At 31.7% G+C, this 18250-nt stretch overlaps 2 protein-coding genes across 2 annotated transcripts; one reads left to right on the top strand and one right to left on the bottom strand.

Annotated features, from left to right (window-relative positions):
* Positions 1 to 6446: 6446 nt before the first annotated feature.
* Positions 6447 to 15916, top strand: GCK72_015950 (uncharacterized protein; the record flags this gene model as incomplete). Its single annotated transcript, XM_003098696.2, has 4 exons — positions 6447 to 6545; positions 8514 to 8659; positions 13598 to 13706; positions 15755 to 15916. 4 exons carry the CDS (start codon positions 6447 to 6449, stop codon positions 15914 to 15916), a joined length of 516 nt encoding a protein of 171 aa, XP_003098744.1.
* A 114-nt stretch (positions 15917 to 16030) lies between these two features.
* GCK72_015949 (uncharacterized protein) lies at positions 16031 to 17321 on the bottom strand (the record flags this gene model as incomplete). Its single annotated transcript, XM_003098705.2, has 3 exons — positions 16031 to 16123; positions 16179 to 16358; positions 16989 to 17321. The coding sequence occupies 3 exons, from the start codon at positions 17319 to 17321 to the stop codon at positions 16031 to 16033; spliced, it is 606 nt and encodes a 201-aa protein (XP_003098753.2).
* Between the last annotated feature and the right edge of the window lie 929 nt (positions 17322 to 18250).

Raw genomic sequence — 18250 nt, 5'->3', positions numbered from 1 at the left:
AAATCAAAATTATTCTAATTTTCACGTACTTTTCTTTTCTGTTTTTCACAAAAGTGTAACTGTTACGTGTTTGTCTTTTCTGTGTTTGTCTTTTCAAAATTCCTTCAATAAAATTTTTTGTGAACATTGTTCCAGTCTTACCAACTTGTCGTTAATCAAATCCTAATAAAGAGAAAGTTTCAAGCATGAGTTAACTTTTTCAGAAAAATTCGACTAGCTGAGAATTCATAAAACTCTGTTAAAAATCACATACTTTTCAAAAATCCGCCAGATTTTAACAATTATGAGTTTCCCATTTTTTGCCAAATACAAAGAGAAAACTGTCGAGGAAAAAAAATTTTCAAATTTGGCCTGTCTTATATTCCAAAGTAAAATTCTCTCGCCGTGCACGTGAAAAAATGTTGAAATGTAATGAAACAATCCATGCGAGAGTCCCTTTTTTGACACTTTGAGGCCTCTTAACTCGTTTAAGACCAATTTTCGGACCTGGCTCCAAGAGACTTTTCTCTTTTCTACAAAATTCTGAGTCGATCCATATCAAAAAATCTCAATTTTTGGTATACCGCAGTCCCCTTTTAAGCAAAATACTTTTGACAGATCTTTTGAAATAGTAAAATTTGTCCACCAGAACGCGATAACATCAGTACTTGATGACAGATATGAAAAATGTAAATGAACATTTTGAAACAGTAAAAGTTCTCTAAAAACTTTTTATCAGTTTTCTTCCAGACGGTATGCTATTAGAGGTTGAAATGTTTTTGAAGCAGTAAATTTTAAAAATCCCCATTACATCAAGAATAGATTGTTCAATTTCTACGACAAAAAATATTCAAACTTTTCTGAAACAGTGATATTTGTCGCTTGTTTCAAATCTAGTTTAAAAGGTTCTTTTTTTCCCGAACGTATTATTTTTCTTTAATTGAAAACTTTGAGTATTTTTTTCTGAAACAGTAAATATAAAATTAATTGTATCTGTTTTAATGTTTATTCATTAAAAGTTTCAAAGGCTCTATTACAGTTTAGATGTCCTTTAAAAACTCAAACGTCCCTTAAAACACTTAAACGTCCTTTCAAAAGTTTAGACGTCCCAAAAAACATTTAAACGTCCCAAAAAATGTTTAGACGTCCCTTGAAATCCCAAAATATAGTTCTGAAGATTTAAACGTCCCAAAAAACATTTAAACGTCCCAAAAAACATTTAAACGTCCCAAAAAACATTTAAACGTCCCAAAAAATGTTTAGACGTCCCTTGAACACTTTCAGTGGCTTTTAGTGTTGAAGGGACGTCTAAACATTTTTTGGGACGTTTAAACATTTTTGAACATATTTGGCATCCGAAAGGACGTTTAAACGTTTCAAGGGACGTCTAAATGTTTTTTGGGACGCCCAAGTGTTCAAAGGACATCTAAACTGTAATAGAGCCGTTTCAAATTAATCAAGCATTTCGTCAATTAATTTTGTGATTCAATTTTTCCTGTTTTCAATATAGAAAACAAAAATCCATAATTTTTATCGTAATAATATAAAGCAAAAAACATGTGGTTTATATATATTTTTTAACAGAAACCTCATTATTACAATGTCGAAATCATAAATTCTAGATCAGCTTTTTATCCAAATAAATTTGAAACAGTAGAATTTTTCTATTTATTTAAATTCCCTCCAACTTTCCCTCGTGTCAGTAAATGCGCTCCGTCGAACCCAGTGGCCGTGCGTAGTTGTCCGATGAGTGGATCAATATATTCTACTTGCACTGAGTGCCCGATGATGTCGAGAGTGTGTGCAGCATAGTTGTACGGAATGCCATTTTCCGGAAAACCGGAATCCGGAATCCGGAACCGGAATCAAATTTTTCATTTTCCGGAATCCGGAATCCGGAACCGGAATGAAGTTTTTCAAATACCGGAATCCGGAATCCGGAACCGGAATCAAATTTTCGAAATCCGGAACCTGGAATCCGGAATTCGGAATGATTCGATAAATTTGCAAGACAAAGTCATTTTTTCGAGTGTTTTTAATGATATATAAAGTTTAAAACTACTTTTGAGGTTCAAAATCGAAAAAGAAGTAATGCAGTTGTCTTTAAAACTCAAAAAATTTCTTAAAATTTAAACCTCAGAATTCCGGAAAAAAAATTCAAAAAACCGGAATCCGGAATCCGGAACCGGAATGAAAATTTTCATTTTCCGGAATCCGGAACCGGAACCGGAATGTCAAAAAAAAACCCGGAATTCCGGAATCCGGAATTTCCGGAATCCGGATTCCGGACAACTATGGTGTGCAGGTGACGGCTGAATGAATATTTTTTATTTTTGACTGCTCTAGCCTAGTTTTATGCGCTCACCATTTTTTTTTTTGGGTTTTTACCTTTTTCCGGATCGCGAATTCTTCGCCAAGTTCCTTCCGCCAGTAGGGGATATATTTTCTCTTTTCAATAAAACTCCGATTCTAAAACGGTTTAGTATTTAGGATTTGCATTAAAAATTTTATTTAGGGAACAACTTTTAAATAAATTTGCAACAGTAATTTTTATATCGAAGACAGAAAACTTTTTTTGAACTAAACGTTGTCATTTTTCGATCAAACATATTATTCTTAAGCAAAAACTTTAAACAAATTTTTTGAAACAGTCAAATTTATCCGCCGGTCTGTGTTTTGGTAGTTATCTTGTGATATCTAATATAATGACGTATGACGGTCTATACCAAAATCAGTATGTTTTCAAAAGTCTTCGAAACAGAAAAACCTTATTAAGAGGCCAGATACGTGTGCCCTGACCACTGCTGAAAAATTAATTTTGTTTCGAACTTATTAATACGTACGTGCCTTACAAAACATAGTTATTCAAAAATGAATACATTTTAAATTATTTTGAAACAGTAAAGAGATAACTGTATTGATCGAACGAAAGTCCCAACCGGAAAAATTTTGTATTTGATTGAAACAAGGAGAATGTGGTAATGGCAATAATGATTGTTCAATTTCTACGACAAAAAATATTCAAACTTTTCTGAAACAGTGATATTTGTCGCTTGTTTCAAATCTAGTTTAAAAGGTTCTTTTTTTCCCGAACGTATTATTTTTCTTTAATTGAAAACTTTGAGTTTTTTTTTCTGAAACAGTAAATTAAAAATATTCATTTGCCATGTCGTCAATTATTTTCGTCTTGAAAACAGAATATTTCCAAAGTTTGTTGAAACAGTAAAATTTTTCCAGTTTTTCCAGTTTTTCGAAAAAAATAGTAAATTTCTAAAATTTTCTTTTTGCTTGATAGCTTGAAACAGTAAACTACATTTTTTCATAGCACTCTGCTTGCGTGTTCAAAAAATATGGAACCCTTTTCATAGAATTCGAAACAGTGATTAGTAGGAATATAATGTGTGAATCAGACAACACTGAAAAAGGAGTGATTTGAGAATTTTTGAAACAGTAAAAAATAAAAAACTAACACAAGCTACAAGTCTATCAGATTTTTGTCAAAGTTAGACTTTTTCATAAAAAGTTGAAACAGTTTATTTTGGAAAATTTACTGTTTCATTCGAATATGAAATTTCTCTGGTTTGGAAGCTGTTTCGTTTCACCAATTATATATTTTTTAAATAGGAAGTCTCATAAAATCAGTTTTAAAAAAATTTTGAAATATTTTGCTTTTAGGTCAAAAATAATTGATCTCGTTTCACTCGTTTCAAGTTTTCGATATAAATAACTTTTTACTTACTGTTTCGGAAAAAATACTCGAATTTTTTTATTTTTAAAATTAAAAGTAACATATCGATGTAATAATGAATAATATTTTCAAACTAGTTTTCATAAAAATTACTGTTTCAAAAATGTTTGAATATTTTCAATCGTGGAGAGTGAACAATCATCGTTTTCGGCTTTAACGTTTTGGAATATTTTCAAAAATATTTCAAAAATATCCCTTTCTGTACGACTATGTTGATAACACGTAGTAGAAAGATGAGCTTTTCAAAAATTTTGAACCTACATTTTTGAATTTTTCTTTCTAGAAAAATCTTACTGTTTCATAAATTTCGTATGTATTTTTCATTTCTGTTATCAAGTACTGGTTAGTTTTTTCAAGTTCTTTCATCCAAGGCGAATTAATGAGTTTACTCAAAAAGCAAATATTTTTGGAAAAATTTGAAACAGTAATTACGATTACCAGAACAATTTGATCTTGAATCAGTGAAGTTTTTCATAATTTTTTGAAACAGTAACATTTACCGTAAAAACTGTATTAGAGCGACATGTCGCTCTATTTTTCAACCGCCTCTCAGAAAATTTTTGTGGTTTCAGAAACTCACTAAAGTTAAACGGAAAAACTTTTTTGAAAGTTCTATTTGTTGATCTGGAGGTTACTATTCACGCTGCTTCTAACCAGAACCACGAAAATACACGGGGATAATCATATTCATGAATCCTGAGTATAGATGGGTGTCGTTCTATTAGAGGTGTCGTTCTATTAAAGGTGTCGCTCTAATACAGTTTTTACGGTATTTTCGGTATATCAATTTTAAATTTTTTTAAATTCTTTTTTATGATTGTCAATTTGTGTGTCCGGATGTCTCAAATTTCCAATTTCAATTTTTCAAAATGCAGTTTTTTTACTGTTTCAAAAAATTACAAGCTTATAATTGAGATTCTTGAAAATTGATTATACTAGGGACCGTATAAGCCTGTGTTCTGTCTGTCCAAATTTCAAATTTTCAAATTTTCAAATTTCCTTTGAAACAGTAATATTTTTTTACTGTTTCAAAATGTTCCACATAGTTTCAAACAACGCACTTTTGTTCCTCATTTTTCAAATCCCTTCTCTCTTTCTCATCCCACTGATAATCAGTGATAAAGAGAATAGAAGACACACTCCCCTCGGGGGGCTCGCCGCGCTTTACTACAAACACTCGTCTACCCCTGCGTCTCTCTGATCTACACACTCTCTCATCGCGGGAGCTCCTGTGAGAGCTCAAGAGGGAACTGGCCATGAAGTGCGAGAAGGAGGGATATGTCAGAGTTCGGAGAGCCCCCTCCTAGCCGCCCGCGCGTGTACACCGGAGCATTTCGGATGGAAAAAGGGGCGGGGCTAGTCGTCCGCCTCCGGAGCCGGGAGCACTGGCAATAGTAGATGGGGGACGGTGGATTTGGATGGAAGACAAAACAATTTTTTTTTAAAACTTTTTTTTTCGAATTTTTGTGTTACTATTTGCTATAGTTATAGTTCTTCTCAAGTGGTGTGTTTATTGAACGGGCGGCTCACAAAGTTTTACTGTTTCAAAAATTTTGTAACAATTTTCTAGTTAGAATGTTCCCCGCGATGTTCATGGATTTAACAAAATGAATTTTGAAAATTACTGTTTCAAGCGAGAGACATTAACCCACTAACCATTAGTGAAATCACAAAGTTGAACAAAAAATTTTGAAACAGTAAAAAAAGTTTTTACTGTTTCATGGTGAAAATGTGTTTTTTATGGCAGTCATGGGATTAGTAATCATGAAAATCTCGGTCTAACTAAAAATATCTGTCAGAGCAGTAATTTTTCAGATTTTCACTGTTTCGCAGGTTTTTGAAGGGTTTCTAAAAAAACGCTGTTTTAATTTGTAATTCTCCATTATCTTTGTCAAAAAAATTTTCTCACTGTTTCACATTGCAAAAGCTATTTCAAACATACTCAAAGCACCGTTCAAGTTTGTTTCACACATTTTTTGGAACAGTAGAATTTGAAACAGTAGTAACAGAAAAATTTCACTGTTTCAGTTTCCATTCTGTTCAGAAATTTAGTTTTTTGTTTAATATCGTTTTGACATGGCAATTTTTACAGCTCGATTTAATATTGGCACGTGAAACAATAAATATTTTCTTGTTTGTACTGTTTCAAGAAGTTTTTGTCATAATTGGCACAAATCATTGGACTAAAATCAGCTCACCAATTATATATAACAGATTGCATTCAAATTTCTATAAATTTTAAAACAGTAAACTATTTTCACTGTTTCAAATAAATTGTTTCAAAAAATAATGAAATGTCCAACTTGGAGTTTACAAAACTTTTAAAACTTTTCAAAATTTACAAAAAATCCTTGAAACAGTAAAAAATTTTTACTGTTTCACACTCTCACGGAATATCCGTAACTCACTTTTTTTCTTATTACTTATTTTAATTTTCATATTCAATTTCAATTTTTCATCAAAAAATCTTTGAAACAGTAAAAAAAAAGTTGTGTTTTTCATTTCCCTCTATTCAAATGTACAACAATAAATAATATCTCTCCTCCCCCTTTCTCTCCCTGTCATCTATTTCTATATCCCTCATAATCTCCCCCCGCAACATCGCAAACTCATACATTATATTTGTTTGTTTACGTTGTTGGCTGAACCCCTGCTGGCGCGACGTTGACGCGTTTTCATTTTTCCTCAAAAACTGTGTACTGTTTCAGGTAGTTCAGACATGGAACGAGTGACCGTTCGAATGGCGCGGTCTGACCGCCGAACCCCGTGGGGGTTCGGGGTGACAGAGGCTCCCGATGGAGCTGTGCTGATTGTGAATGTGAGTTGAAAATTTTGAAAATTACTGTTTCAGAAAATTTGAAACGGTAAAAGTAAAAAGTTTTGTTAATAAATGCGGGAACATTATTGAAACAGTTTTTTGAAACAGTAAACTTTTTTTGAAAACTTGAAAAAAATTGAAACAGCAAAATTACTGTTTCAACATTTTCATCAAAGCGGAACAGTTCAAAATTGATCGGTTCTTCTGCAATTCTCCATGAAAACCAAAAAAATGGACTCTTTTAGCAAATAAAAATATTTTGAATATGTTTTTTGTCTATAACATTCTGGTATAGTTGGATTGCAGAACACTAAAATTTTTGACACTTTTTGAACTCAGAAATCGAAAATTTTGACTTTTTTTGATAAAAATAGCGTTTTAGCCAATTTTTAAGACTTCTAGACATCCAGAAACCCAAAATTAGAAATGCAAAAAAGAAATTGGCCTGGGTGGGGGTCGAACCCTGGTCGTTTTTGTGTCACTGTCTACCTTAACCACTCGGCCACCACTTTTTTTTGGAAAAATGGGTTTTTGGCTGAAAATATGTATTTTAGGGGGTTTTTGGGGGTTTTTCAGGGGTTTCCGTAGTTTTCAACGTCAAATTTTAGATTTTCAACTTTTCCTACTGTTTCAATAGGTGTAACCCATTAGAAATGTTCCATCACATAAAACACATCCGCTCTTTGCCTCAAATCACCACAAAACTGATTTACACACACTCACTCTCGCCGTCTATTTTTACACAGGAGTAACCTGGGGCATGCCGACGGACGGAAAAGAGAAGGAAAACGAAAAAAAAAACATCCACTTATTACAATTTTTTGTGTGAGAAATGAGAGAAGATATACTCATTTGTGTGTGAGTTGAAGGAAACGAGAGAAGAGTTGTGATGAGAGATTAGTCGTAAATTGGAAAAAAATATAAGTATCAGGAAAAACGAGAAGGAAATTTGTTGGGAGGGACTTAAAAAAATAGCTTTTCTGAAAAACGGTTTTTTTTTTGAAACAGTAACATTCAGATTTTTTCGTCCGGTTTTTAAGCATTATCGGAATAAAAAAAAGTACTAAAAATGGAGAAAGTACTATAAAACAATGCTCGTTCAATTTTTATGCAAAAATTCTGAAACAGTAATTTTTGAAAATTTTGTACTGTTTCAGAATTTTAGCAGGTTAATTAGCAGAATATAAACCGTATTACCAAATTTTCGGAATTATTACTAAATACGCCCCAGGGCTTCATCATATCGATTTGAAACAGTAATTTTTTTGGAATGTCGAAAAAATTTGCGTCCGGTTCAATTATTGGTTTAGCAAGCTCACCAAAGCAATCAAAAGTCGCCTACATTTTCTGAAACAGTAAATTTTCAAAAAAAAAAAACATTTTTTCAACTTAAGCTTCAAAATCATTGAAAATATCTTGAACATGTAAAGAACGAAACTAAGAAAAAAAATTTAATTTGGAAAAATTTACTTTTTGAAACAGTAACTTTCTGAATTTTTTGTTCGGTTTTTAGACACAATCATAACAAAAAATACAACCAGAAATACTAACATTACTATATAACAATGCTTGTTCAGTTTTCTTTCAAGAATTCTGAAACAGTAATTTTTGAAAATTTATTACTGTTTCAGAATTTTAACAAGTTTACGAGCAAAATAAAAGTGACCTATTATTCCTTCGGAACAGTGAAAATTTCAATTATTTTTTACAGTTTGAATATCAAAAATATTCTAATACATAGTAAAATCACGGCTTGTAATGCAACAAAAATTATTGTTTGGCACCTTCATCTTTTTTTTTTCTTTTTTTTGAAACAGTAATTTTACACTGTTTCAGAACACAAATGTTCTGAAAAAATTTACTGTTTCTGACGTTTTTTGTATTTTTTTGTTTTAGCATTTACAATTAATACAAGCAAAAAATTCAATGGTTTTCTCTGAAACAGAAAAAAATTCGAAAAATTTCCAGATAATCGGTGGCTCCCTAGCTGATCGTGCTGGTCTCCGAAACGGTGATGTCGTTGACAAATTGGAGGATTTGGACAATTTGGACATCAACGCTGTGGACAGACTTCTAGTTACAGCTCATGACAAGATTGAGCTGATTGTGACAAGGTGGGTTTCCAGGAAAATTTTTACTGTTTCAAAATTGAAAAAAAAGTATCTCCCTCCACAACTTCAAACAGTTATATCTCAAAATTGGGTGGAGCTGAAATAAATTTGTCAAATCGGAGAGAATGGAGGAGGTGAGAGATGCAGACAGTCAGACACTCTAACTTCTCTGCGTCTCCTCGGATTAAGCGTGCGTAACTCAAAAGTGGGCGGAGCTATCATAAAGTTATCAACTAATAAAATGTAGCAAATTTTACGTAGATTATTTTTGTAATTGACAATTATTTTCTAGCTCCGCCCCTTTTTGAGATATAGAGAAAAAACTATTTTTCTTTAATTTGGCAAAAAAACTTATTTTACTATTCTGAAAACTCTTAAATATTGCCTTTTTTTTTTAATTTTTTGTCAAAACTGGCACCGAATCCATCTCAAAAACGCAAATTTTTACTAAAAACGACACTCTAGCTTCTCGGCGTCTCTCACACGCATCTAGCTACCACAAACTTTAAAGGCTCATATCTCAAAAATGGGCGGAGCTAGAAAAAAGTTGTCAACTACAAAAATGTAGCAAATTTTATGTCGATTAATTATGCAATTGAACATTTTCTAGTAGCGCCTCCCCTTTTTAAGTTATGGGTGTTCAAAGCTAGAATTTTTTAATTTTGAATTTGACGGTTACTGTTTCAAAACATTCCTTTAAAGTTACTATTTAAAAATGTTTATTTTCAAATTCATGTTTATCAAAATCTTGAAAATTTGAGAAAAATGCAAAATTGTGTTTTTACTGTTTTAAAAATGTAATCTCAAAAATGTAAAAAAAATTCAATTTTGCAATTTTGAATCTTTTTTGCTGTTTCAGACTAATTATATTTTTGCAAAGTGGGCTTAGCGATCAGTGAATATAAATATTGTTTGGTTAACTTTTTTTTGTTAACAATCCAATTACCAATTACCTAATCCTTATCAAAGTAGAAGTAGGTTACTGACATTTCTTAGACAGTAAACAACCGGTCCCCCCTTTCCCGGGGTATGATATAATCACATCATGTTTAATCTCCCGTCTCTTTTATTCATATACAGATTCGAAATAAATTTCGAACGGAGAAAATGAGAAAGAGACACATCTGAATAGAGACTAAAGAGATAAGAATCAGGCCAATCGGGTACCCCCTCTGTGAGAAAGAAGGCAACATTCTCTCTCTCCGTTTTCCCTTTTTCCGAATATCCGACAAAAGTTTTGAACACCCCCACAGAAGAGAATTTGTGATTATGTATAATTATTGTTGTTGTCTGTAGACCTGAATGATAGTTTTGGAATTTGAAACAGTGAAATTTTAGACAATTTTTTTTTACTGTTTCAAAACATAGACTTTGATAAATAGGAACTAATTTTATTAGTATTGTAATAGATTCTATTGTATTTAAAAATACTACTGTTTCAAAAGAAACTTTCCATTTCTTGTAAATATTGCGCTTTGGAAACATAAATTTTAAATCTGAAACATTGAAGAATGTTACTGTTTCAGACAACTTTTCAGAAAAACTTTTTTCAAATTTTTTGTTAATTTGTCACTGAAACAATAAATCGGACAATGTCTTGAATTCATAATGAAGCAGTAATTTTTTTCTTTCAATTCGATACCATGTTTCAAAAATTGTTTTTACTGTTTCAAAGAAATATTTTTTTGAATTTGAAACAATCTTTTACATTAACTGATTTACATGATTTACTTTCTCCAGAAGTTATTTTTTAGCTTTTCCTGTAAAAACTCCACTATTATTTGTTTTGCTGTTTCAAAAATTTTCAAAACATAAATTTTGAATCTAAAACATTAATTTCAACTGAAAGCTAGCAAATTTTTCACACACGATATAGTTTAGCACTTTGAAACAGTAGAAATGTTATGGTTTTAGACAATTTTTCATTTTGAAACAGTATTTTCATATAATTCGGAATATTTTACTGTTTCGTGATACACATTTTGGCGAATAGCAACACAGTTTTAATTGTAACGTTCCAAGTGTTCACTGTTTTAAAATTTATTTTTCTCTGAGATTATTTTTTAAAAAGTTACTTTACATGAACTGATACATCATAAAATTCATACAAAAAAGTTATTTTTACGTTAAAAATTTTACTGTTTCAAGTTTTCACTGTTTTCAATTTCATTTTTTCTCTGAGATTTCTCGCTCAATTCTTGTAGACTTTTTACTCACTATTTTTTGATATGAAACAGTAAAAAAACAGTTTTTAATATTGATTGACAAACTATAAGTTGCAATGAACAATGTTTTACCATGCTTTTTGTGATGAGTTTTTGGCATTAGAAATTTACTGTTTCAAGAAATTTCTTGAAGAAAAACGATATTGAAATACACTGATTCGTTGTCGATTGGCGTTGATGTTTCAAAAAATTTTATTTTCCAAAAACAATCTTTTCTATTTTTTATTGAAAAATTACTTTTTGAACCTTTAAAAATAGATATACTGAAATCGACCGTTCCTTATTGCTATTCTAGTCTCTTTCCTCCAGTATCTCATAATTTTGTTACTGTTTCAAGAACATTGATTCAAAATTCTGATTATTTTCAGAATTATTCGTTCATGGATAATACTACTTCAATTTACAGAAAAAAAACACACTGTTTCATTTTTTTTTCTATAAAGAACCGAGTTTTTGAGATTTTAATAAGTTTTCGTACGAAAAAAGACCATTTTCAGTTCTTCTTTACTGTTTCACGTTTTTTTCTATTTTATTCATCTAATCCAGTCATCAGTTCTTCTATATTTGCATACACTCTCTCTCTAAAAATTACTGTTTCAAATTTTCTTCGAAATTTTAATAAATTTGACAGTATCTATTGCGTATTTGACTAGGTAATTTTTCCTTGTATTGAACACTGATACAATACTGACTAGGGAAGGCCTCGGGGTGACCGTGGAGATATGGGGCGTGACCTATATCATTGGAAAGCTGAGAAAACGCTGATTTCAAATATATATTCAGTTTTTGCCCTCGAGACCTGGTATTCGACAAAAACAGGGTCAAAGTTTGGACCCCTGACAAGCCATTACCTTACCGGCGCTTTAAAAATATCTGCAGCGTGGTGTAGGTGGTAATGAGGCAGTGTGGCATGGGGAAGGGTGTGGGTTCGGTCCAAAAAAAAGGAAATTTTTTTTAATTTTTTGAAAATTAAATTGTTTAAAAAGTAGTTATTTCAACTACTTTAAATCGAAAAAACATTATACAAATCTTGAAAAAGTGAGAAAGACCTGGTCAGAGCACCTTTAAAATTCATTACAAAAAATGCAAAAAAAAAATTGCCGCGGCCGGTGACCGAACCCACACTCTTCGCCATGCCACACTGCCTCACTACCACCTGCGCCACGCTTCCGAATGCCAGGGGTCCAAATTTTGACCTCATTTTTCTCCAATACTAGGCCTCGAGGGCAAAAACTGAGTCTATATTTGAAATCAGCGTTTTCTCAGCTTTCCAATGATATAGGTCACGTCCCATAACTCCACGGTTACCTAGAGGCCTTTCCTATTTTATTACTGTTTCAAGAGTATTCTGCTCATAATTTTGATTGTTTTAAGGAATTTTAGGGTGAATACAATTTCAAATACATTGTTGCTTTAAATTCAGTTTTTGAATAGCCTACTATTTATCTATGGCAATAATAGACTTAATAGCTTCAATATTTTCATTTCGAATTTCCAAATCTCCGAAACAGTAAAAAAAAACTGAAAAATTGAATGTAAGCAGTTTATTGGAATAGCATTTTTCGTATAACTGTCCATTGAAACAGTAAATTTCTAGTGCCAAAAAAACTATAAATGCTTTGAAATCAGTAATTTTATTGTTGTAAGAACAATTTTTCATTACTCAAATTTAAAAAATCCTTTTTTTTTCTCTACTGTTTCATATACCAATTTCATCATTTGACTCATTTAATCCAATCCGATTACCAATCTATTTCCTATTGTTCCAAATTTGCATAAGCGTTCATATAACCAAAAAATTTGTTCCGTGTCTCTCACCCACAAAATAGCGGAAACGGGACAAAGATGATTGCTCTCTCACATTTTATTCTTCCATCTTTTTCCTTTTCCACACCTTTCTCTTGTACACTTCTTCCTTCAAGTTGGAAAAAAACCACAAAAAAACTTACTGTTTCAAAATTTCCACTTGTGGAAGTTGAGAATTTTTAAAATAGTTACCTTTCGTTATGTATCAAAAATATACAATTATTTTTTTTGATATTTGGCTTTGCTATTAGCTCGACACAGTTCTTACAACTGCGCTCCATCGAAATGCCCTTCTCTTTTTCTCTGAGTCTCTCAATTTCGCACACTATTTTCTTTGGTTTCGGTAGAGCGCGGTTGTAGCACTATTCTCTTTTTTGTACGTATTATCATAATTTTATCCTTCTTTTTCTTTTTTAAACCCGTTTTTTTTTAATTTTTAGTTAAACCAAACCAATCCGGGCCGTCTAAAATATCAAAATATCAGTATGGTGAGAATCACAACGACACCGAAACCATGGTAAACCTTAAAACAGTAAAAAAAAATTATTTCACTGTTTCACCGCGAAACTGTTAATAGTTTCTAAATCCATTAAAAGTTGATACGAATTTTGCTGTTTGAACTAAAAATTCAAAATTTTGAATATTTTAACAAAAAAGTAAAGTTCTGGAATTACTAGTACTAACTCCTTCATTTTAGCTCAAAAATTTTTTAAAACCGTTAAAAAAATGACACGCAGTCAAAAATAAAGAATAATTGGATTACTGTTTTAAAATTAAAATAAACCAACATTTCTGAAACAGTAAATAATTTTGCAGACTGAAATAAAAATAGTACAAAAAATTGTATTTTTCACTAAGAACCTATAAAAAACCCCTCTGCATTCTCAAATCATCACGTTTTTATTTTCAGGCAATCCTCGGGAGCGGCCACTCGTATCTGGCGTCCAGAAGTCACTGAGAACACTGGTCCAGGTCACGAACACACACCATACCGTGTCAATTTGCAGCATTCTAGTGATGTGAGTTTGGGGTATTGTTAATTAATTAATTATATCCCACCACGAATAAATTTAACAATAGTTTTGAAAAACACCACAATACTGAAACAGTAATTTTTCAAAATTGTTTGTTACAAAATTGTACTCCGTAATATTTAATTATTGCCTATTTTGAACGAACAAAACTTTGAAACAGTAACTTCAAATTGTAAACATTAGTCGAGTTATAACAGTTTTTGGATTCATATATATGATAGCGACTGATGAAAAATTTCCTAATTTTGAAATAGCAATTTTCACTCCATGAAATCCAGAAGAGGAAACATCTTCGAAATTCATTTCTTCCAAAAATATACATTTTGAAACAGTAATATTTTTAAAAATGCAGAACTTATCCATTATGATTTTTGAGATACGGTAATTTATGATAATAATGTTGAAAACAAATTTTCAATTAAATGAGCTTACTGTAGTTGAAAAACAGAAAATTATCAAAAATCAATAATTTACGAGCTAAAATATTAATTAAACAAGTCTCTGATCGCCTCCAATTTTTAAATCCAAACTATTTCATTTGTTTGAAACAGTAATTTTTTCAGTTTTTTTCAGTTTTAAATCTATGGCAAAAATATGATTATAACGACAAAACTACCTGTACAACTAAAAATTTTTTTTAAATAATTGTTAAAAGAAACTGTTTTGATGGCTTTGAAAATCTACAAGCGGAAATATTGAAACAGTATTTGTTTTTTGAAAATTCTCATAATACTTTCAGTATGTTTACAGTGGTATTGCTGAAATTAATTTAAAAAATTATTCAAAAATTTAGGCATGCTGTATTATCTCCTAAATCTGAAATAGTATTTTTTGAAAAGTTTATTTTGAAGTAAATTTTGTACGTCTCGGATGTATCAGTGTTTTTTTAACGTTAAATTTTGAGGACGCCAATTTTCGGATTTATTTTTTAAGACAGTGGCTTTATCATCTTTGAATTCTCGTATTTCAAAAACTATAAATTCTGAAACAGTAATTTTTTTTTCAAATTACAACAATATTAAAATTTACAGTAATCCTTATTTAACGGAGCATGCAATATGATAAAATCCTTCAATTTTTTTAGCCCAGAATTTTGAAACAGTAATTTTGTGATGCTTAACCAGTTTTGAAAAAATGGTAATTGCCTAAAACCGCCTACTTGCCTAAGACCACTGTATCCCAAAAATGGTATTTTAGTGAATTTAATTTTCGAAACAGTAAATGTTCACAATCACATATCTTTAGATTTTAAATACGCCAATTTTTTGACTTTTTGAATCAGCGAACTTTAAACTTATTGAAATAGTTGTCATATCTCTGTAATCCAAATTTTGAAACAGTCATTCTTAGAACTACGATAAAATTACAACACGAAATTGTTCATTTTCGGATCTTTGTTTGAAATGGTCATTTTGAAACAGTATTGATCATCTTAGAATTTTAGTAATTTAAAAAATACGAATTCTGTGTTTTTTAGTTTTTTAAATCACAATTCAACTATATGAACATTTACAGTAATCCTTATTTAATTGTAATTTCATAACCCACAACAATTTTGAAACAGTAATATTTTTCTGTTGAATTATTGTAAGTAACAAAAGCCAGATCACATGTTAATTTTGTGTAAAATTGTAATTTTTTTCTTAAAAAGCTCAACTGGTTTTCAAAATTTCCCGATTCTAAAAAAATATTCTTGAAACAGTAATTTTTGGGTTCATTTTAGTATAGAAGAGTACTCTTACTTTTAGCGAATACATCAACTGTGTATCAACCGAAATTCAAAACTTGAAATTTTGAAACAGTAATTTTTTTTTTGGAAATAAGAATTCATACGTAGGTACGATCACAAGATGTAATCTTCCTATTTTTCCAGAATCCGAAATTTTTGAAACAGTAAAAAATGTTGAAACAGTAAAAAATTTTGAAACAGTAAATTCAATTTTTTCACTGTTTCAAATTTTTTTTTCAATTCTATTGAATTCCTTCAAAACTTAGTTCGTTAACAACCTCAAATTCCGATAACAAATTTCCAGTCCCGCCCCCCACAAGGCTTCAACAGCACCGCCCTACCATTCGAGACGGATCAACGTGTCAAGCACATGCAATACAACTCTCCTTTGGGAATCTACTCTGACAAGTCGGCCGCCGAGCAATACGTTCAACAGACTCAAGGACTTGCTGATAATCAAGGGTGAGCGGGAATTCAAAAAAAAAAATTTCAAAAAATTTTCAAAAAAAATTTTTTTTCCAAAAGTTTTATTCAACTTATTCAACTTATTTAATTGCGTTAATTTGGTTAATTAGGGTAATTAAAATCCTCGACGACTTCTGACTTCTCTGATAGCAGAGGTTAGGTGATCAATGAACAGAAGCTCACGCTTCTTACGTGGCATGTAGTCTCCCTGAAATAATATTGTTTTAATTTTGATCTACAAATTTTTTTTGTGATCTACTTACGTTATCAAATCCGCCTGTTTCCATCTGTGCTCCGGCTTCCTGAGCGGCTTCTGAAGTCGCTTTACAGTTGGATGGGAGCAGTGGCATGACTAGAGCTTTGATCTGTTTTCCGTAGACTTTTGCCAAATTTTTGACGGCTGTCTTGTCGGCATCGTCGAGCGATTCGAATTTTGATTTTAGCTGGAAAATGTAGGAAATTTTATGAAGATTGTTTTTGTAGTTTACATCTTTTTGATAGCTCCGCCCATTTTTGAGTTCTGAGCCTTTAAAGTACAGAAACCCCGAAAATTTAAAAACTGTGCATTTTATCGTGGTGGTGAACATTCGAATTTTTGAACTTTTTGAATTTTTGATTATTGCAGATTAAAAACAAGATAAAGCATTTAAAATTTAAAAAATAGCGAATATCCGGAAATTCGAATGTTCACCAACACGACAAAATGCACAGTTTTCGAATTTTTGGGAAGTTATGTTGAATGGCTCATATCTCAAAAATGGGCGGAGCTAGAAAAAAAGTGTCAACTACAAAAATGATCTACAGAAAATTTTCTACATTTTGTTAGTTGACAACTTTTTTCTAGCCCCGCCCACTTTTGAAATATAACGCTTTAAAGTTTGCCAGACAGTTTGACACTCTAGCTTCCAAATTTTGAGCGCATTTATCTCAAAAGTGGGCGGTGCTAGAGAAAAAGTGTCAACTGATAAAATGTAGCAAATTTTATGTAGATCATTTTTGTAGTTGAAAGTTGTTTGATAGCTCCGCCTCTTTTTAGAGAAAATCGGATTTTTTACAATTTTTTTGAAAGCTACCTCCTTCGAAAGTTCCTGATGAGAGCGGAACAAATTTCCAGCCTCAAAATCAGCGATAACACTTGCAGCCAAATTTTTCGCGGTTTCCGATGGCAAGTTAGTGGAGGCGTCCGTCTTCGCGGCGGCCACAATATCCCAGAATTTCTGACGAGTGTCCGCACCGAGAGTGTCCAAAAATGCGTTGAGTTTTGAGAGTTTTGTGGCGGCATCGGTGTCGGAGGACTCGAGTTCGACGCGGAGCTTCTCACAGTCTCCGCCCAATTTCATTTTGTGGAATTCGCCGGAGACAGTGAGAATTGAGAGCAGAGAGAGGAAAAGGCCAAGTCGAATCATTCTGGAAAACAAAATTTCGAAATTTAGATCTGAAACAGTAATTTATGAGTTACTGTTTCAGATCTAAGTTTTGAAACGCGTCGAAGTCACCCCAGCAGCTTTAAAATCGCTGAAAATTGTCTAAATTTTGTCCAGGTTTTGTCCAAAAAATTACTGTTTCAAAATGAATTCGAAACAATTATTGATTTTTCTAGAAATGCGGTGCATATAATTTTTCTGAAACAGTAAGTTTTAATTTCTTTGTGTCACTCGAAAATGCGTTAAAGGCATGCCAAACAGCTAAAAATGTCCAAATTCTAGCGCTCAGAAATCTGGCGTGCCTTTGGCGCGTTCTGAATAAAAATTGGCTAAAATTGGACGGGGCTGATTGGATTTCTCCAATTTTTTATCCATGTCATTTTGTAACTAAAAACGCGTCAACGGCACACCAGATTTCAGCGTTTTTTTATTTATTTGAAAGCAGTGGAAGTCGAGGAATACTAGTTTGATTTTGAGTTTTGAATTTGAAAAAAACTTGAAACAGTAATTCTTAAATTTTCGGATTTACTAAGGCTTTTAATGTTATTTGCATACTTGAAACCGGATTAAAGCTAAGGACAATAAAAACAGTAGGAATGTTAAAAATTCCTTTTTTTCTTGACATGAAACAGTAACTTTTTCTCAAACTTATTCATATCACTACCAAAAATGTACTGAAACAGTGAATTTTTTATTTGAAACAGTAACTTTCTACACAAAACCAAAAAAAGTTGTCACAAAACCAACTCCATCCTCTGATATTTTATACGTATGACCCTTAAAATCCGGTTAATCTACACATTATCCGGGGCGTAATCCTCCCATTGATGATACACAAAAAATTCATGGTCTATGGTTTTTTTAGTCACAAAATAACATAAAATTTTTGAAGGGAACTATTGACCGCGTCA

Source organism: Caenorhabditis remanei, chromosome IV, assembly GCF_010183535.1.
Source record: "Caenorhabditis remanei strain PX506 chromosome IV, whole genome shotgun sequence".
NCBI lineage: Eukaryota > Metazoa > Nematoda > Chromadorea > Rhabditida > Rhabditidae > Caenorhabditis > Caenorhabditis remanei.
Note: the sequence above shows the minus strand (reverse complement) of the source record. Positions and strands in the feature narration are given on the sequence as shown.